The sequence below is a fragment of the Notolabrus celidotus genome, chromosome 1 (genome assembly GCF_009762535.1).
Source record: "Notolabrus celidotus isolate fNotCel1 chromosome 1, fNotCel1.pri, whole genome shotgun sequence".
Taxonomy (NCBI): Eukaryota; Metazoa; Chordata; class Actinopteri; order Labriformes; family Labridae; genus Notolabrus; species Notolabrus celidotus.
The window spans coordinates 17,293,686-17,315,953 of NC_048272.1; the positions used below are offsets into that span (position 1 = coordinate 17,293,686).

The 22,268-nt window shown below is 41.9% G+C and overlaps 1 protein-coding gene across 1 annotated transcript in view; it reads left to right on the forward strand.

The window, feature by feature from the left end:
* The first annotated feature begins 6,688 nt into the window (after positions 1–6,688).
* Positions 6,689–22,268, forward strand: part of LOC117816707 (neuron navigator 1-like) — a 73,615-nt gene continuing 58,035 nt past the window's right edge. Inside the window, 3 exon segments of the mRNA XM_034689081.1 lie at positions 6,689–7,437; positions 7,601–7,689; positions 17,256–17,987. Coding sequence (XP_034544972.1) covers positions 6,689–7,437; positions 7,601–7,689; positions 17,256–17,987 — 1,570 coding nt within the window.

Consider the following 22,268-nt stretch of genomic DNA (forward strand, 5'->3'; position numbering starts at 1 on the left):
CTATCGTATCTTTCCCACATGCCACAGCCTGAACAAAAGCAGACTTGAACTGCATTACGAGAGTGTCTATTTCTGGCGCTGCATACTTGGACCACAGCACATCCATGATCATGCTGTCAGCGTCAATGTATTTTTGCTCATTGGCATCTCTCTTTGCCAGGGCGTCACGTGACTCACCGTCGTCACCTGATTGGTCTGTCTGCCCCAGTGCATCGATGTAGTCATTACTGGCATCGAGGAGTTTATCATAATCGTCTTTAAGTCTTTTTAACTCTTCTGACAAATCTGATTCACGTAAACGACCAGCGCTAACGCTAAGGCGGTTTATCCGTGTTGTAAAGTTCCGTTGTGCGTTAGAACGCATCCGCTTTAGACTCTCTAGGTCTGGCTTGACGTCCGCCATTTGTTTCTCCAGGATGTCCTAAGTCTTTAGAAACTTTTAGAAACAAAAGAATCGTTCAAAAGATTCGAATCGTTCCCGAGAAAAGAGTCGTTTTAAACGAACGACTCGTCTGCGAACGGCCCGTCACAGACGCGAATACGGCACTTCTTGCTGTCTTTATGATGGGCAGCCACGTTGCACACAGTCACGTTTCTGTCAGTGGTAACTCTAAGCACCGTTAGCCTCCTTTAGCTTAGTAATGTAGCAGTACTTCAGCCCAGAAACGGCCCCGTCGGCTCGTGGCTCATCAGCCCTGCAGCCTCTTCTATCCACACAGCTTTACCTGCAGTTGTGGAAATTGTCCAGCCCAGTAACGGCCCCGTCGGCTCGTGGCCTCGGCTCCTCCGTTACAGTGGCCCCTCAGACAGCCTTTCAGACTCCAACTACGGGTCTCCGGTCCCGACGTTGGTCCTCAATTACGTCCGTTCTCCGCTCGGGGTCCGTGTAATCCTTAGCACGGCTCCGATAACGGTTTACAACTGTCCAGATTTTACTAATCTACCTGCTGTAGGTCAATAAACTCCCCTCTGGAAGGGTTGTCAGAAATGATACGGCGGACAACTCGAGTCTCCTTCTTTTTCCGTTTATTTCACACAATAACGCACACGTGCCAACCGTCACTCGGTGGCTAGAAGTTATAAGACTCTTAATAAATAGCTAATTAGTTAGATAGTTAGATAGTTAGATAGTTAGGTTGTAAACCTGCAACAAAAGCACAAACACAACTCGAAATTAACAACTATAAGTTAACATTAATTATTGTCTGGAACATATTCACTGACTATTCAACTACTCACCGACAAGGCGTACCAGTCCTGACGTTTAACTAAATGAAAGTGAAACTTAAAGGAATATCTATACGTTTTGTAAGCCCTGCCCACTTCACACACACAGTTGGGAGATCAGGATGCTCCAATCAAATAAAGCCATGTTATGGTTTCATGAAACATATATCAAATAAACAATGGATAAAACTACTGTAAAGTTATACAATCACGCTTAGTTGTCATTTAGATGATGGGTTTCAGGAATACATTATTTGCATGTGTCTCACTAATACACTGTATACTAATATGGACACCATGCCTCCATGATCCTCTCAGTGTGAAATGACAAGCCAGCATGCCACCAGTGGAAGCTGAAAAACATACATGTAAACCACAGTAAGACAACTTGATACACAATCTGTTTGTTTTTATGATTAATTATTTAAGATATATCTTTCATTTTTCATATTTTATTCTTTAGTCTGCGTCTTGTTAGAGCTCGGGGATATTAAAAAAGATGCTATCACGCTAATTTTTTTCATATCAGTCGATATCAACCGGAAGTGCTGTAAATGCGGGAAATACAATGCCGCCAAGCAGCCAATCACGTGGCTTGTTGCCGTGTCGATTCTACGGGTCGTTACATTTTGGAGAAGGTGCACGTCAGCTATTTGCATAGGCCTCTGCGTAGGCACGGGAGCTATGCGGTCCTACGGCGTAGGTTACATCATCGATCAATAAAAAGCATTAAGACACATTAGAGCCCCGTCCCTTTCCAGAGGTTGGAATATCACATTATATCATGATAATTATCGTTATTGAAATATCGCCCAGCCCTACACTTTGTTACCTTTTAATGTACTGTACATTGTAAAAAGTTTTCATGTACAGTTTTTTTTTTACTGTAGTATTTTCACAGCATCCTAAACTACCATCAAACAGACACATTTTTACAGCCCTTCTCTAAAGTATGGACCTAACATCACCTACGTATGTCCCTCATATGATACTTAACCTGGGACAACAGTTGACCTTAAGCCACATGACCATATCCCTAACTCACTTTTGTAGTCGTCCCATTGGCTGACAAGTACATGGGTGCATATTATAGCATGTTTTTAATTCTAACATGTTAAACATACTCAACTTTAATGTCATTTCACATCTGATCTTTATACAACATGATTAAATACTTATTTGTCAGACTTGTAACACTTCCATGACATATGTGTGGAAAGTAGTCCTGGTTCACCAGTTCCTACATTTAAATGAAGGGATTTTCCTCACTCAAACAGCATGAACTGAAGCCCTGTAATCATGCAGTCACTGATAGATACTTAAGACCATCCTGCCCTGTTATCGCTCCCCAGCATTAGATGAAAGAGTGGAGGTGATGGGAACTGGGTGACCGTTGAAGCCCCCACCTCTCATCTTTGCTGAGAGGCGGTGTGTGCAGGGCCGGGTGGGTACAGCCGGTGCTGGCAGGGCCTGAAAGGAGATGTCCTCCTGCTGCACGTGCCAAGTGGTGTCAGTCTGCCTCCGGCTGTCACAGCACGTCTCACCCTGCAGGCTGCGTCTCCAGGACCAGAATACATTAGGCAAAGCTGCTGAAGCATATGGTGTCTTTTAGATTCAGCTGATGCTTTGATTGATTTGGAGATCTGCTGTTTGATTTCTTTTATGTCATTTTTGAATAAGACATGATGTGAATTCCTTCCTGGGACACATTTGAGTCTCTTTTAATCTGTGTTTAACCTTCTGATCTGCACTTCTTTACTCCAGAAACCCACTGAAGCAGCTTTAGAGCGCAGACTTTAATTCAGTCTTGATCTCAGAGTTTCTCCCTGTTGAGGACTTTGAACTGGTGACTAATCTGGATCTCAGACCTTTGGGTTACTTTGATGGTGAAGTTGATACGTTACAGTATAATGGTCCTTCCCCTCAAACCATCTCCTCCTCTTTCTTCTTTCCCACTCACTTACATCCACACTCGGTTAGACCTCTGTGGTTAGAAACCTTCTCTCTGTGAGGCAGACGCCTGGAATGCACAGCTGTTTTAACAACTGTAGTTTCTACTGTCTGGATCTGAAATCCATATCAGGTCTACATAAAGGATGGATGTCTATAGCCTGACAATAAGAAGAGCTTTATATTCACATGACAGCTTTTATTCAACACCCAACTTATTTTTCTTTTTCACTCACACTCAAATCTTCCTTTTGAAGAGTATTTTTTAATAATTAATATCTATAATTTCCTGCCAGACAAGTTAATTTCAGGTTTAAGTGGATGTCACTTAAGCTAGGACGTCCACTTAAACATAAGAAGTAACTCCATCCATCCATCCATCCATCCATCCATCTTCTTCCGCTTATCCGGGTCCAGGTCGCGGGGGCAGCAGCCTCAGCAGGGAAGCCCAGACACTCCTCTCCCCGGCCACTTCCACAAGCTCTTCTGGGAGGATACCGAGGCGCTCCCAGGCCAGCTGAGAGACATAGAGAAGTAACTCCAAACACTAGATATGGCTACACATGCAATTTCTCTTCAACCTGATTGAAATCATTTTGATTTGAGGTTCCAACTTAAGTGCTTATGTTTGGGCTAAATAGATTGATCCAGTAAGTCATGCACATACTTGCTTTTTTTTATTATTATTTTTTTAAATGCATGTAATCTGAATAAAACCATACTGACATGCACAGAGTTCTTCTGTTGGTCTAAAGTGCTCAAAATAAAAGAAGACACTCTTCTTTCTGCCTGTATCTACCACTGTCTCTATGCTTTGTACATCATATGTTACAGCTAAAGTAAGTACTTGCACACATTCATAATGCTGCTCCTCCGCTCCGGAGATTTCATTCTACTGAAGAGATTGTTGTCTTCACATTTGTATAAGCAATCTGTGCTATGTACTCTAAATGATCCAGGTAGGAAAACACCCCCAAAGATTAGTCATAAGTAGGGATGCTCCAATCAGATTTTAATCTGCCGATTCCTATACCGATCAGCCATGAGTGCCGATCACTGCCGATCACCGATACCGATCACATGGATTTTCTGTACATTTTTCAATTTAGTTATGGTGAGTGCTACATCATCTGGGAAAAAAGGAACCATAAAATCACCTTAATTTAGAAAAAAACGTCTTTTTACTAACTTCTTCAAGTGAAAAAATACAAAAAAAAAAACTTGCAGGCACAATGCAGCAACTATTCAGTCAAAAGGACAACTGAGAGACACTTAAATGTACCTGCTATCAGTAACCCAATCTGTAACAGATTGGAAACATTAAGGCTCTCAACAGGCTAAATAGTGCAGAAAGTCAAATAAATAAAAGACAATATGTCTCACAAGTTTGTCTTTCTGAATATGCCATGTTTGAAAATCGTGAAACTTACAGAGAATGGGATTCCTTCTTTAGGGAGACGTTCGATGTGAGAGTACACTGTCTGGTGGAGCTCTGGCAGCGCTACGTCTCTATGAATTATTTACGTCCCGGTAGCACGTAGCGGGGCTCCAAGTGAGAGAGCAGTCGGCGGAACCCAGTGTCTTCCACCACTGAGAAATGCTCATCTAGCCCGATTCAATTATTTTTCGGGTTATTTGCTTAGCCTTCTGACTGTCACGCTCATACAGGCGAGTGTTGCCACCGTGGGCTGTGTTAGCTGCCGTCTGACTGATGCTGCTCCGGCTGTCTTCTTTTCATTCACTGTCGTGAGCCTCAAAAACTCACCATACTCCGCCAAGTGTTTGCTCTTTAAATGTCTTATTAAATTGGTTGTGTTGAAGCTTTTTTAACGTGCTTCCCCTGCAAGGTATTTTTTCGTTGCATGTGTTGCAGGATGCAAACTTTACATCACTCTTACAGACTGTATAAAAGTTCCACACGGCAGACATGTTTGTTGTGGTTTGCCGCTGCGCGCCTAAGCAGTGTGAAGGAAAGGGGGAGGGGGCACATTACACACAGGTCCTCTTCGGGCTGCAGGCTGCAAAGTATGAGCCACAGGTGATGGTTTTTTGTGATCGGCAATGAAGGCATTGATCGGCATACGCCGATCACATACTTTTTCACAGAAATCGGCCGATAATGATCTGTGGCCGATCAATCAGAGCATCCCTAGTCATAAGGCTGTTCTCACACCTACAACTGCAGGCAATATTATTGGTAGGATTTTGTAATTTTATATTTAATATTTCTGATGTTTTGATTGTTTTTATTCTTCCAACATGGCTTTATTTCCTTTTATTTGTTGGTGGACATAACCATTTCATCTTCCTTTATATCTCTGTCACTTATTTTTGCTGTTACCTTCCTGCAGGTTTCTCTTAAACTTTAAGTCATTGTCTTCCTCACATTCACTCTTTTTTATTGTCTTATTTGTAAAGCACTTTGTGACCCTGTTTGAAAAGTGCTATCACAAAGATCATAAAGATTATTATTATTATCATTACAGCTTGTTTGCTTTGTCCCCACTCAGATGTTTTTTTTTTTAATATTGTCTCATTTATTCCTTTGAGATTTTGTTGTGAACATAAAATAACCAAAGCGCAAACTTTCAAATAGCTGTCTGTATATCGCTACATCATAGCCTCATTTTCCCTCTGCGTAGGTAAACAAATACCATATGTACAGGTCAGACTTCACATAGAGGGAGGCCGGTGTTTCAGTTTAAAGAGGGACCTTGAAATCCGGCACCTTTCAGCAGTTTCTCGTGGTTACAATCCGGAAAAGTTTCTCGTGGATGCAACTTAGTTTAACTTTTTAATGTAATGTCAAAACATACTTACTAACGTTAGATATGTCTTTAATGAAAACTAAAGGCATGAGATGCATTCAGCAAGTCGCCAGTTGACAGGCTCTCCATTCATTCTCTCATCTGTCACTTTAGAAGTCTGTATTTTATTTCTAATAATAATTCATCTGGAAACTACTAAAGAGTTAATTTACCCCAACCAGGAAGAAACAACCAGATCAAGTGCTTACATATTTGTTTATCCAAATAAGAAAAGGCATAAACCACTCCTCTAGATGGGAATGAACTTTTTTTTTTAATGGGCTGGACTGTAGTAGGCACTGCTTTGACCACAGGGGGCGCCAAAATCACAAGGGTTCGTTCCAGGAGCATTAATATCATGTTAAATGTTTTATAAGATTTAGCTTTGATGTTTTTAAAATATGTGAATTCTTTGAGAAATTCTTTTGTAACTTTTAGTTTTTTGGAAATGTTTCTTGAATGGGTCACAGGAGCAGTTTGCCTGATGAATGATGTCGCCTGTGTAGTCTCATAAAGTTCTCTCAGTGTTTGAAGTCACTGCTTCTTCTCATCCTGACACTTGGTTGTATTCTTTGTAAACAACAAGCGTCTGTTGTTGTTGTTGGATGGACATAGGATTCAGGCTTCATCATATGTTCTGTAGGATGCTTTTCTAAGTTTGATTCTTCTTCTTCCAGATCTGAGCCTGGTGACTCTTTTCAAACATGAGCGGAGGAGTGAATTTTAAAGTCATACCTCAGAGTCAGAGCGACACGGGTGTCAGCTCGACTCTGCCTTTACCTCGGCGTATGATGCCTCTCTCAAAGATGGATCCAAAACAACAACAATACAGCGCCCTCTCCAATCCCACTGCGCAGTATCAGCACCCCGCCAAGAGACGGCCTTCCTACCCTTTATCTTCAGTTTCCTCAGGTCCTGCAGAGCTGCTCAGAGGAGCCGCTTTAAAGAACCACCTGATGCAGCACAGAGCTGGCGTGCATCCTCACAGAAGCCCGGCAGCTACAGAGCGAACTGACGGGACATGCTCGGCCTACAGCAGCCCGCAGATACCAAAGAGACAAGCCCCGCGCTCGAAAGATACACTCGATCTCCGCACCAGCACGCTGACCCAGAAGGCTTTGAGAGACCTCCAGCTGAGACGAAACGCAAACCAGAATTGGACATTCGGGAAATATCGCCTGAGGAGTGTAGACAATGCGACTGAAGATGATGCTTTGTTTCAGATGAGCCAGGAAAGAAGACGTCTGCTTCACAGTAAGAGTGCAAATGGAAACGAGGAACCGGGGGTTTCTTCAGCTAGAGTGGGAAAGATCTCCAGTCAGGGACAACGAGGATACAAAAGAGAGGTGTCCAGTAACAACCAAAGGTCTTCTTTTCAAACATTCAACATGCCAAGACGAGCCAGTGAGCCAGGACAAGTCAACATGGCTGCTGTTGCTCCCTTCAGGTTCAGGTGAGGGCAGTGTTTTACCTTTTTAAGAAGGGAAGATAACCGACTGATAGAAAGACCCATGATGTCATGACTTTCCTGCATCATCTATGCTTTAAAAAGACAAATTCCAAGCCTAAGTAGAAAAGTCATGTGTTAAAATCTGTTCTTTCTTCTTTCCTTGAAGGTTTCAGGTCCACGAGGATGCAGATGCCACTCTCGATGATCTCAGTGACTGTTCCTCAGACTCCATGGAGGTGTGCTGCGAGGATCTTGGTGAGACTCTTCTAATCTCCTTACACTGATCTTTCAATTTTTGGGATACATCTAGACACACTTGGTGTTCAAAACAAACCCTAAACTGCAGAATAAAAATGTTTCCAAATTATTAATTGGAAAGGCAAGGAACCTAAACTTTCAGAGAGAACTTTTCGAAATTACAGTCCTCTGAAATGTATTTTCTTTTCTTTTGAAATACTGAAAATGACTTTCGAAATGATTCAGATAATCAGTATGAGAAGTAAAATCTGCCTGAGTCACTCACTCATAGGTCTCAGGATTAAAGAGGGATAAAACCCTCATTCCCTCTGTTGTGTCTCTACTCACAGCTGTCCAACATATTCATAATTTCCCCCCATAAAAATGCTCACTAATAAAGTAGTTTCCATAGCTCAGGCTTATGAAGCCAAAGTGTTGTTCATACATTTAAAGGGGTTTAAAGAGGCTGGAACTGTTAAGTCAAGTAAACTTCATTTGTAAAGCACCTTTAAAGGCAACCTAGGTTGACTACAGTGCTTTACAAAGTACAACTGAACATGATAAAAATGATGTCATCTTGAAAGTAATACCAAGAGTGAACTGTTCCACAGGTTAGGCGCAGCTTCTGCAAAGGTTAGACAGCCCCTTCAGGCACACAGTTGATTGGTTGACCTCAGTGCTCTAGCTTTAGGACTAACACGTACAAGTTCGGCTGAGTGAGGTGGTGCTAATCCGTTCAGAGCCTCAAAGGCCGGTTGAAAGAGTGCAGCACAGATGTCACATGGTCCCTCTTTTCTCATTTGCATTTTGAACTTGTTGATGGTGTTGAATGGACGACTGGTTTAAGCACACATATATAGAATTACAGCAGTCAAGACTAGATGTTATAGATGCACCTTCTCTAAATCTTTAGGAGGGAGATGGCCTTTTACTTTAGAGTTGATTGAGTCTCAGCTGACAGGAGCTAAACTTAACAAATTAATAGGTACATATATGTATTCCCAAGCTTACACAGATGACATGCAGATTATCACAGATGACTTACGGCTGATTTATACTTCTGCGTCGAATCAACGGCGTAGCCTACGCCAGAGATCTGCTTAGCTCCCGTACCTACACAGAGGCCTACGCACGTAGCTGACGTGCACCTCCTCAAAAATGTAACTACCCGTAGAATCGACGCGGACCGCAAGCCCTGTGATTGGTCTGCTCGGCGGCATTGTATTTCATGCATTTACAGCACTTCCGGGATCCCCGCTCATCGGCCGCTCATCAACTGTTTATTTAAACTTCTCCTCTCTATACTTTCCTGAAATCATGTCTGTATGATAAACAGCAACATGTATCATCTGTACATTAACATAACATGCTCTGAATCACTCTGGAAAAGTAAAACAGAGATCGTAGTGGGGCTGGAAGCAAGCGGCTAGCGATCAGAGAGATTGCACTGCCCTCAAGCGTTTTGGCGGAGAATTGCTGCACGACATGGACACATCAACGCACAAGTATATGGTGCTCATGTCCGCATCATCCCCTGCTGCATATGGGCGACGCAGAAGTATAAATCAGCCTTTAGTCTGTGCTCAGCTCTGCTCCCTCTGCTGATGCATTCACTACAGGCAGGTACTGTAATCAAAGGGAGGAGGGGTAGCCAAATCTTAGCTAACTGCTAAGTTTGCAAAAATTTGCTAAATATTAAGACCAGTGGAAAACAAAGGCCAAAGGGCAGACAAGGTAACGTGTGAGTGATCAGTTTTAGTCCACAGAGGGTGTTACCTGAGCTAGTTGTGCTAGTTTTAACCTTAACAGTCTGGTGGTAGACTGTACATATGAGCAGATATGATTTTTACATACTTATCAAGTGTTCTATTACATATTGGCTTTTTATCCACAAGCAAACTGACTCAAAGAGCAGGGGAGAGTGAGTGTTTACAAGCAGGTGAAGGGGCACTTGAATCTGCTCCGAGGAATCACTGCTTTGCCTTTCAATGAGCAGTAACTCTGGTGCTGGGCGATAACACGTGGGTTATTGTCCAGGTTCTTAAAATGTAAGACCTACACACCAGGCAGTCCATAAAAGTTTATCACTTTATCGACTTATGACTGAACCCACCTGTCCCCCCTCTGCAGTGCCAGCTCTTAAATCTCAGAGTAAACGAGTCTCTCACTGAGTTCACTGAGTTCACCAGTTAGTTGTACAGACTCTGTTTTTCCGATTGTGTTATATTTCATCCTGTAACACCCAGGCTTTATTATTTCTGAATGTTGACACTGGACTCTGTTCAGCCTGGCAGTTGTTCTCACCGGAGCTGCTGCCAACTCACAACGAACGCTTCATGCTGTACGTACCACCTGTTATTTGCATCAGGACTTCCTGCAGCACTTCAGCTCTTTCTTTATGCGCATGTGGGAAAACAAAGATTCTTGGCAGAGACGACTTCTCTCAAATCACACTGCGCTCTTAATGCACCACTGTTTGTGAGAAGTTTTTGTGTCTCTTGTGTGCAGTTATCACTATTTGCGCCATTATGTCGGAGCTGTGTGTGCAATGAAAGTTAAATGTGTTTGTTCAGCCGTTTCAGAAAACTCAAGTCTGACCTCAAACCGGCACGCATGTTCTCAAACATGGGTTAAAATGTCCCTGCTTGAAGGAACTGTCTTTAAATGTCTTGTTAAGCAAATGCAATCCATCATTAGCAAACACACTCACACAGATTCAATCAATTAGCTCCAATTAGACAGACATTACATAATGAAAGATCCTCTGTGAATAAGGGATATTGATTTAAATCAGTCAGCAGACACTGCAGCCTCAGGGGGGTTGAGCTGTGGTCACAGACAGAATTAATACTTAAGCATATTTGTTGTCTGAGTTCACTGCAATAGATGGGTAGATATGCTGTATCTCTAGAGGCTTTACCAGTGCAGCTTTATCTAGTGTTTATACTGTCTGATAGTCTCTTTTCCTAACCTTGAATGCACCCACCAAACACCAGACTCATAAATATTCTTCTTTTCGGCTAATTAGACCAAGATTCTTTTTAATAAAGGCCACTGAGCCTCAGCATTTAGCATCATTGACTGCACATAAAGATGGATGAAACATCTCCACCTCCATCAACAGCTGGGAAGTGAAGTCAAAACACTCTTGCGAAAGGTGACAACATATTGCACTGGTGACATCATTTAGAGCCAGTGTCTGGGCAGTAAAAATGGCTTTTGTTAGCATTTATATACAGGTATTTTTCATGAAGTGGAAGTATCAGACTACACTACAATCCCTGTCTGTACTATTTATTGAGCAACTTTAAAAACAGGTGTTTAAAAGCAGCTTTGATAGTTTTATTGATGAAACATTTCTGACACTTAAATGATGGAAAAATAACCTATTTTTCATAAAATGAACAAAGACCTGTATGTGACATTAACATTAAGGATCCCTGATTACTGTGCACATTTGTGTTTCCCTCAAAGACAGCATAAAGCATTGATGTAGTCTCAGGGATGTCACCCATTTAGTTTAAAAGCATAACAGCAGCAGTTGCCATATTGGAAATGCTGACTCAACCTGACTATCAGTTCACCTATAGCATGAGGCAAAGAGGCAGGGTTCAGGCCTTTACCCTCCTCGCTAACAGCTGCCCGCCTTTCAGTCAAGCTAGCCATGTCCTTAATTATGCAACATGAGTAACCTTAATATCTTCAAAAGTAATGAATTATAGAACAAATTCACCTCCTATACAGTTTGTGCGGATAGAGAAATTAGTTATTTAGATCAAAAAAATGTGATGCACTGGGTTGTTAATGTGTTTATGTCTCCCATTAGGATTGGCTTTTTAGAATGGGTGTGTATGTGGCTCCCAAGCTTTTAGGGGCCAGCCTCAAGTGGACACTCACTGAACTGCAGTTTGTAACACTTCTGAATTTTCTCAACACCAGATGTTGCTGCTTGGTTTCACAATCTTAAATGTATCTGTGCTAAAAACGACTTGTTCTGCATTTGTCAACTTATGCCTTAACCCTGATCCCACAGCCTCAGTATGCAGCACAATTCACAAAAGTGCTGCCTTGATGGGACTGAATAATTCAACCTCAAGTATGATGTAGCTATTTGAAATCATAATTTTCAATTTCAAAAGTAAGCCCTCTGCAGATGAAAAATTAAAAGGCAGACTCATTGGTTATTTTTGTCTTTTGTGGAAAGATTTTGGACATAGGTGTTGGGCAGCCGTCTATCGTAATACTAATGTTACTCCTGGCAATTAGCATTTGTCTGATTGAATTAAACAATAGTCCATCACATAAGTGGTGACTAAAAGTTTCTAATTAGTTTGTAGTATAACTAATTAAATGAAAACACTCTCTGGAGCGGTAACGTTTTATTTAAGCCTAATTAAAAGCTTGAATTAATTTACATTGGGTCACTTTGCAAACATGTCTTCTATATTTGCCCCTCCTCATCACCTAAGTTACATAAATTGGACCCTGTTATCACCTTATAATTGCCCTGGGCTATTATAAATCCTCTAACTGTCCTCTTAATGATCCTAATGGCTGTGAGAGTTGAGAGCCACTAGCCAGCCTCCTCAGGGACAGACGGACCACAGACTGAGTGTCCCACAGCTCGGGGAGGACAGATGCTGAACTGAGAGATTGAGTGGTTTGATGGGAGGATCGGCTTTCACCTCCTGTCTGGGAGTTCCTCTCATCCCCTCTGGACAGGCATAAGGGATGCTTAAATTCTGTTTTTGAACGCAGAGCAAAGAGATGTTTCCTTAGTAAGCTGTGATTCGGCTTCAACTACAAATCAGTGGTGGATGAAAAATGTTCTTCTTGATGATCGGTTCAGTGCAGTGGAAACATCTGCAGAAACTAAAGCTTGAAGTTAGGAGCTCTGGTGAGAAATCTGTCTACAGTTACAGGTTGTGGAGGTTTACTGGTCCAACATTTGCACAAAACAGACAAATGAATCACCCTGTGAAGTTTTAAACTCACATTTAACTTTTCTTTTTTGCCCTCAGCTTTAATTAATCACAAAAGGGTGATTACCCAGTGCATGAAAGGAAAGTTAAAAAACTCAAACTCTCATAACTACTGAGATCAGTCTTCCTCCCTAAGGCTGATCACATCCAGCAAACACAATGATTCTCTTAGGTCTCTATTTGATGACTTTTTGATGAGCAATAATTGCCTAATGACCTCATCTTCATTCAAAAACAGTGTTTGCATGGTCCTTTTAACACCATGCTTCTGACTACATGTGATTTGATGTGAACTGAACATCAACACTCTCCGGGTTTTCCCCTTTGAGCTCATATGGATGTCTCCCCCGATATTCCCAAATCTGTTGCTTTTAAACAGCTGAGCGGCCCCCAAAATGATTACATGTGTCGTCCAGGGAAATATAAAACAAACAGCTGTGTAACTGTGCTGTCATACCATGCACACACACACACACTCATATAAACACATACACAGACCAACCATCCTGGCTAGTTGAAGGGGAGGAATCAGTGCCAGATGTGAAAGAAACCAAATGAAAGATGCAATTCCACCCTCCACTCTCCTGAGAAGTGTTTTTATCAAACATGACTGCATTTCTGCTCACAGGATGGACATTTTTATTTTTTCCAAATCTTCCAATCATGTTAAGACATTTCACTTTAGAGTGCCAAGGTCAATATGCTCAGGGTTAGAGCTAGAGCCAGGCTAACGGCCAGGGGATCAGAGAAGTCATCAGCTTTTATTCACTGGGGACTGGTCAAGCATTTGATTGCTTTCAAGAAATTCCACCAAAAATGGCCCAAAAAGACAGTCGTATTTCTCTTCTGGGAATCTTAATGGTCTGTATGATGTTCCAAACAATCCTATTTTATTTTGGTGTTGGCAAAAACTGTAAAAAATGTGTTTTCAGAGTGAAGCCAATGTAGAGGAGCCTTCAACCTGCTTTCTGGTAAAGGCTAGGGGGAAACTCTACACTGTGTGCACAATTATTAGGCACATGAGTATTTTTGTGAATATGTTAAAAACTATGTTAACAGTCGTTTTCAAATTTGTCAAGAAGTCAGATAGTGAATATATTTCTTCAACTGTGTGGTTAAAATGATGCTTTTCAAATTACCGTGGCTGTATTTTTAAATAAATGCAGAATCTGCAGAAATGAGCGTGGCAAATTATTATGCAAGTTTGTGATAAGAGCATATAACTTGTGAAAATTAAGAACTAGGCACTATTTTAAACGTTCTGTTGATTGAAAATAATAATATTTACTACAACTGTTTTCAAACTTCAACAAAAACAACTGTTTTCTTTACATTTGTATACAAAATAAACTGTTAATGTCTTTGAAACATTTCAAATCTAAAGTGTTTCTCAAATGTGAGATGTAAGAATGTGTTAGATGTCAACTGTGATGTCTGACACAGTGGCCCCAGTAACAAAGATGGCTAAAACTAAAGGCTCTAAACCAATGGGTGACATCACGAAGGCTAGCTCCACTTCTTTGGTACAGTCTGTGATCATACAGTCAGATTAAAGTGATGGACCGACTAACACACTAACTGGCATTGCCATAAAGCGAGAGCCTTAACTCAAGATTAGTGATGTCCTGAAGTGACTCATTTTTTTGTCATGTCAACGGAAATTTTAATCCCGATTTACTGACTAATCTAAAGGTGATGACACACTTGTTACAGTTGAGATTGAACATAATTCAGGTAAGTGCTGTTAAATTTTTTGCTGAGTTTGGCTAACAATAGCAGAGCTTAGCACCACCAGCCTTTGGTTCTCCCTGCAGGTTAACTTGCACATGCCTGTGCTAGCTATGCAGTGCTTTGGTGGAGTAGTTATATGCTAGTTTAACCAGATGCAGGGTACATATAAAAATAGACCAGTGTAAACTGAAATGGCTTTACTTAGACGTTATTGTTGACTAACAATGTGTTTCACCAGATGCTTTCTCAGGTTCGCCCGTCACGAGGAAGCAACTAGTATAATGCGTTGTATGCTCAGATAAAAGCTGGGGTTGGTAGTCAGATTTAGATACACTTTTTGTTATATTGGTTAAAATTATCTTTATGTCCCGATGGCAATCAATACATAATGTGTTCTTAAAAAAGAGTGAAAAAAAGCCGCTATCTACAGCCGGAGTAAACCTGGGAAAACACCAATCAGAGTCCTGACAAAATGCAACATTCAAATTCATGTTAGTTTTCTGTGGCTACCAACCCTAGCTTTAAGTCCAAGTATAGTCATTTCAGTGTGAGGCGGTCTATTTTTTGTTTTCTATATGTATGTTCCTGCTACTGACCGGTACCTGATAAGGTAAGTTGGCTGTGCATGGAGAGCCCTGCTTATCGTTAGTAAACTGCCTACATACAACTTTATCTCCATTTTCAAGATCTAAATCGCCTGTCAAAGCACCTTCTGCTACGAAATGCCATCTGTAATCTTGTTTACATCTGGGTAGTAGAGCATTATAACATTATAGCAATTTCAGATCTCTGGTGGCTGCACCACAGCTCATACACAACATTTTGAAACGTATAAAAGTAAACAATAAAAAATCTAAGTAATCATAATTTGTTTAACAGGCTAGTAGCTGACTAGCGAGGGGGCTGATGTTTAAATGTTAAGTCAACACAATGCACACATCCCTTCTCAGGATGTGAAAAGGTTATCTTTTCCCCAGATAGGAGACATTGTTATGTTTCTGTTATGCAAACTTTCAAAGCTGCACTGAAAACAACTAAGCCCTGAAGCAAACTTGGCCTGCCTCACTCTGTTATCCCATGATTATAAAGAAATTCCCACACCCCAAAACAAATGAGCTATTCACTGAATCATGGGAGTTAAAGATCTCCATCAGTGATCTGGAGTCAGCAGGGAAGATCTGGAACTCGTGATGAGGAGAATACAAGTCATGACATTGTTTCCAGAAACTAATTGCCAGATCAAACCCCCTCAGGGATCCCTGACACACCACAGGTGCCCTGAAACCTAAAGAGAGAAAGCAGTGGAGTGTGCTGCGAGGGATAGAGGAGAGCCCTCAGGGTATTGTAGCGAACAGGTCAATCATATCCAGAGGATTTGCACCATGTAACATGCTTGGTTTCAGCCGTGCTGTGATGTGGAAAAGAGCAACGACCACTGAGTCTTTCTCTTGATGGAAAAATAATTAATGTATTAGTTTTGTGTTTGGATTACTTTGAGAATACATCTTGCTTCGATGTAGGAGAACAGTAAATGTGTGTGTGCGCAGAGCTATGAGGTCTGGTGCAGATGACATGCAGGCGATGAGAGAGACCGGTTTCCATGGAGCAGCGCTGCATGTGAGCACTGCAGAGCTCCTGGGAGACGTCAGAGTGGAATATCTTAAAAACATGACTCCACTCATTTGTTTGCAGAAAGCCCGGCCTGAAAACAATGTGACTGGATTTTACATTTAACACGGTCATGGTTGTGTTTGTGGGTTCATGTGTGCTGTAGTCTGATTTAAAGATATTTCCAAAGTGTGGTTTTGGGTGTGTTACTTGCTTACCCTGGCACATCTTGTCGCTCCCTCAGTCAGCTGAAATGATGTCATCATTTGGCTAATAGACTGTTTGGAATTTAAGCCAGTTTCCCTTCAATCTTTGGAGTACTGGACAAAAATACATCCATTAACTCCCCATTATGACTATTAGCACATAGCATTGCCAGTGTTAGTGTTATAAATGAGAGTTAAAGAGTTGTCTATTTATAGCAGGACAACACACGGCTGATTCTGAGCATATGATTTATCCAGCTGTAAATCTGGAATTGATATCGTAAGCAAGCTCAGACAGGATCAAGAGATAATCTGGTTGCTCCAGTTGATGCATTATGTACACTTGGACAGTGATGATGTTTCATGCTATGGTCTGTGATTACATATCTAAATGTGTGTCCATTCTCATTAATAACACCTCCACCACCATCTCAAATCATGCATCATGTTGAGTGTATTGAACAGGCAACACTGGAGGTGAGGGAGGGGGAGGGGAAGAACAAAGGAATCAGAGGAGGTGGTGGGAAAACGTGGTGTGTTAGAGGAGAAAAGGTGCCCGCTATTAAAAGCCACAGATGATCATTTCTCATCGCTCTCCTGCATTTAACATATTCTGCTGAGACACGGCACAGCATCTTTAAATGAAGGAAAAACGGGGGACGGAGGATGAGGAGGAGGGAAGAAGGAGGCGAGGGAGAGGCAGCAGAAAGCAGGGGGAGGGAAGGAGGGAGGGAGCGTTGTTGCGTCTGCTGCCGCTGTCATTCCGCTGCTGCGCGGTTCAGCGGCAGGAGGGTGTGCTGAAGGGAGGAGTGTGGAAAAAACGGAGGAAAGAAGGACGAAAGGGAAGGAGAGAAAGGGAGTGCCGGGGCAGCACTGCAACAGCTGCAGCTGCAGCAGCCTGTCAGGACGAGAAGAGGGATAGAAGAAGAAAGAGAGGACTGCAGGATTGCCTCAAAGGAAGCATTTTTTTTGTGTTGCTTCTTGCACGAGGAAAAAGGTTTGATAAGGTAGCCGTTTTTTCTCCCCTGCTGATGCTTTTTCATATGGTCTCATGCAGGAGGAATGCTTGGAAATAGTGTGAGAGGCAGAAAAGGAGATTTGAAGATGGAAAGGACTGATAGCACAAAGGCATACGGCCAAGCAGATGGCAAAGGAGTTGGTATGGCAGCTAAGAGGGCCAAATCTGGAGTGCCCCAGAGCACACCGCGAGGTGAGCTGAAGGTATACCGGGCTGGAAGCTCTGATGGCAGGATACCAGTATCTTCCAGTCTCCGCAAGCAGAGGTCCATGACAAACTTGGCCGTACTCACTGATGCTGAAAAGAAGTTACACCTTTATGAACCCAAGTGGTGCGATGACATGGCCAAGCCTGGAGCGGGGCAAGCAAAAACGGGCAAGCCAAAGACAGCAGGGGGTGGCAGCAGTGCCGGAGGGGGTGCCCCACTCTCTCGAAACCTTTCCAAATCTGAACACTCGCTGTTCCAAGGCAAACCTAAGCCCTTCAGCCCTTTGGCTGCTCCCTCTCCTCTGAGCAAGCAGAGCCGCATACCTCGTGGTCCTTACGCCGAGGTGAAGCCCCTGAGCAAGGCACCTGAGGATGGAAAGTCAGATGATGAGATCCTATCTAGCAAAGCAAAGGCTAATGCTAAGAAACCAGGAGCTGGGGCTGAGTCCGGATCTAAAGGCCAGGGGGAGGAAGGGGGAGACAAAGCCTTCTTAAAAGTGGATCCAGAACTGGTGGTGACGGTGCTGGGCGATCTGGAGCAGCTGCTCTTCAGTCAGATGTTGGGTGAGTACAGCAGAGCGGGCTTGGTGCCTCTTCAGTACGTGTGGCGGCCATGTGCTACAAACCAAACGCCCCTCTGGTACGATTTATCAAAGTCGGCAGCACGCCCCCTTCCATTCAGCCACCACACCGCACCTGCTTGATGCTGCAGGATGGATTATTGCCGCCTCCCTCTTGAGAAAAAATAAAGAATGGTTGATTTTCTTGCAGAGCATGCCCCTTTTCACATTATTTCATTGATTGCTGCTTTATTCTTACATTTTCTGCTAAAGCTCATTGATTGGTTGACTTCATGAAACGCTCTATTGTTCTTCCTCCGGCATGACACTCAGGTGTTCGGGGCTTGGTGCCAATGATTGTGTGAAATATGCTTGCCGTCTATCATAGACTGCTGGCTGATTGCATGAATAACGCCTGAGGGTTTGGGGATTATTAGCTGCTGAATGATTCCCCTTTTGTAAAGCTCTTGTTTGCTGCAACATGTGCCGATGCACTCCAGGGTCCATCAGCTGCTCGCTTCCAATAATAATTTTAAAAAAGGTGGGAAGAAGGCATGCCATATTTAATTCATTTTCAGCAAACAGACACATCTTTAGCCTCCTCCCAGCTCCATTCATCTGTGGAGCACTGACAGATGGTTTACACCCTGTGTACTACGGTGCTGCAAATGGCAGAGAAAATGGCTTTCTCCCTAGAGGTGTGGGTCAGGTTTATCAATGGGATTGGTTTGATGAATAGGAGAGTTGTTGATCAAATGATGGGGATTATGACTCAGATTAATTCATGTTAGTTTTGGGATATCAAAGGATGCTTCCTTGTTGAATTGCAGATCGGATTATGATCTGTAGGAGACCAACATATCAGAGTATAATCTAAAATGTAGATGCAGTAAAGTTCAAATCCAGCTTTCTTTTGATGAAAGGTTATTTGTCTTCTTAGATTTGAATGATTTTACCTTTAAGACCTTTAATCTACGTGACATTTAGGTAGCTCCTGGTAAGAGAAATCATTTTCTACAGACTCAACAAGACTGTTTTCTTCAAATCCATTGAGGAGGTAAAGTCTGATTACACTCTAGATGGATTAAGAGTGTTCCCTCAGTCATTGACACCTTGCATTAATTCACTCCACTGATATGTAATCCTTGACAAATCTGGATCAAGCATGTCATCAACAATCACTTCATGCACCATTCTTCTGTTTGTTGTTCCATTGTTTCAGTCCCATCAGGAGAGCATGTTCTCTGTTGCTTCTTAATGACACATCTGCCACAATTACATGTGATATCCATGCCTCATTATGTTACACAGACTGTCTGTTAGTCACACCACAGTAAATCATCTCAAGGCGTTTTCTGCGTGTTTTAGTGACATGAAAACCAAAATGTTGAAAACCTCCTGAGAGTTTTCACCACACCCACGTCTGCCTGTTTCACCTATTTGCATTACAAATGCATCAAAATGCTTCAGGCTGATACATCTCTTCCTCCTTTTGACCCCCACTGTGTTTCCGAATCAATTGAAGGTCATTATTTCTCAGAAAGGGAGTTTATTGTCTTCATGAATCATTCATCAAGGTTTAAGATGATAATCCCATGCAGACTTTTGACACCAGTCAAGTGTTTTCAGCACCATGAAAGGTAAAAGAGGAGTTTAATGGAAACAGAAGGTGTTGAGGATACACTGGAGAGTATTGCATTACTGATTATAGACTGAAATTGATTAGCTAGATTAGAGAGGTAAATTATTTATCATCATTTAAGTAGATAAGCCTAAGCTGACCTCTGACGCCAAGTGTTTTGTGGCCATGAAGATGGAAAAATGTGCCAGATTGTTAACAGAGTAATGGAAACATTTGTATCTATCACATCACTCTTGTTGACTGAATTTAATCAGAGAGATAGACAACATTCATTTATGTAATTAAAATGTTAAGCATTCATAGCAGCTCTCGGAATCTTTTCTGCAACGTCTAACTCAGTTACTTGTTCTTCAGTTTGCTCCACGTGCTGCTACTGTACATGCACAGTGGACATGCTTGTTACTGTAAAAAGATCATTTTATTCATCGTCTGCAGAATATTCAAGGCCAGCTTTACGCTCAGCGCTGTGCTCCTCCTCTGAAGCATGTCTCATTAGAAGCTCGCTGAAAGCATGCTTTTATTTCAGACCACAGAGGCTCTCTTTGTTTACGAGTATGACATAAAGGATGGTGAACTTAGTTATCAGGATCATTGCTTCAACTGTCTATATAAGTTTATACAATGTGGCTGTCATACAGAGTGGGAACACCACATTACAGCTGCTGCATCACAAGATTGAGCTGCAGATACACAAATTAAAACATTTAAAACATCTGCATAGAATTGAGATTTCACACCTAATTTTCTGGTTTATTAATCAAACATAATGGTTAGAACTTCTTCTTCACACTGAGTTTGCACTGACTGCTGAGTAAAAAATGAAACCAGACTAATCTCAAATGAGTTGTTTCAAATTATTTCCAACATGACAAATGCACTGTGACAATCCGATTCGAGGTCTCGAGGACAGATTCACGAAGAAAGCAGCAGATCAGAGTTATGCAGACAGCAGTACTCCTGGAAAAGACTCTCCTCTAGACAACAAGGGGGATGAGCCAACCTCATTTTACTATAATTGCATGTGATCTGTCATGCAAGACATCAAACGTAGCATTGGCTTTCGGCTATGTGGAATTAAAGTGGAGCAGTGGAGGGGTACAAGGTTGAAGCAATGGTCACGAATTATGTTATTTCAAGGTATGCGGGCATGTAAGGTTCACGAAATTTCGAGGCTTAAAGGTACCGCACAGGTGAAGGTAACATTCATAAGCAAGGAAAATGTTCTAATAGAGACACATAAAGCAGTCAAGCACTGTCGAGACTGGAGGGCAAAACACCTCATGGCTCTTCTCTTTAGATGCATGGAGGCGCCTCTTTGACACTTCAAATCCTACAGGCTGATATGTTGTAGGATGCACTACAAACAGGGGAGAGAACACAGAACTAAGTCTTTGTAAGACTCAGACAAGAAAAACTGAGTCTTTAAAAAGACAAGAGTGGGAAAAGTTTTTGGAAGTAAGACGTAAGGCATCAGCTAAAAGACTTGGAGAACTGTGGTCTCCTGAAACTCACTTTCTTTAGACAAATGGTAGAGTTAAATCAAAGTAACACAAAACCTGCTGGAGGGCTAAAGGGACATGTCACTGGATGCTGATGCTCAATAAATACTCTTTGTAGACATCAGTGAAAAAGCTCAATGGTTATTAGTATCCCAAAAACTGGAAAGCAGAGAGGATTGTGTGGCCTTGTTATCAGTTTAAAGTGGTTTCATGTGTGAGGTCACTGAAGGTGTCTCTGCAGGACATGCCTGATGGTGGTTGGCTTCAGGGAGGAAACATAAATACCCACAAATTCCCTGTGGTACACTGTAATCTACATGTTCAACCATGTTTACCTCCTGCTGTGCATTGGGGTGTACTTAAAGACCAGGCAAGGCCCATATAACCTTCTATTGTATGATAAAAAAGATAAAAGTACGCTTACTAGGTGCCATAATCCAGCAGTTGTTGGGTTTACATAACAGCATGAGTTGTCCTCTCTGCTTCGGTCACAAGATTTGCCACAAATTCACAAACGACTTAACAGATATTTTTAGTTTTCAAGTGTTTTGATGCAAAATGATTGTATAAGTGAGCAGTGCATCACAGTCAGTGACGAAACAATGAAATGTGTAGAAATAAAGTATTTGCAAACACTAGTGGAGTTAGCTTATGTGATGAATCTTGTGACTGAAGCAGATTACAACTCGTGCTGTTGGGTAAATACAACAACCGTTAAACACACAACAACACAACAGTCACTGGATTATAGAAACCAGTCAGCATAAGAACTAGTAGGGCCATATTATTAGGCTGAGAACACCAGTCTCAAGTTTCTCTACACACCTCTGACTGTGAGCACCCTCGAGGTGACTCAACTCATTCGACAGAGTAACTGACATTTGTGTTAGGTAGGTCAACTCTATTATGGTACTGTCTGGTACTTTAATGGCTCCCAGATACACCTCAAATATAATTATCAACCAGAATGCATAGTAGCCTAACGTCATCGCTTCTACTTCTGACGTCATAGACACGTGACTGCTAGTGGTCAATGGTTGAGGATAGGGATGTACATTTTAAGTATTTTCCGTGATCGATTTTTGGAAATGTCAACGATCAATTATCGATTAATTGATAAGAAAAAACATTATTATTCTCACGT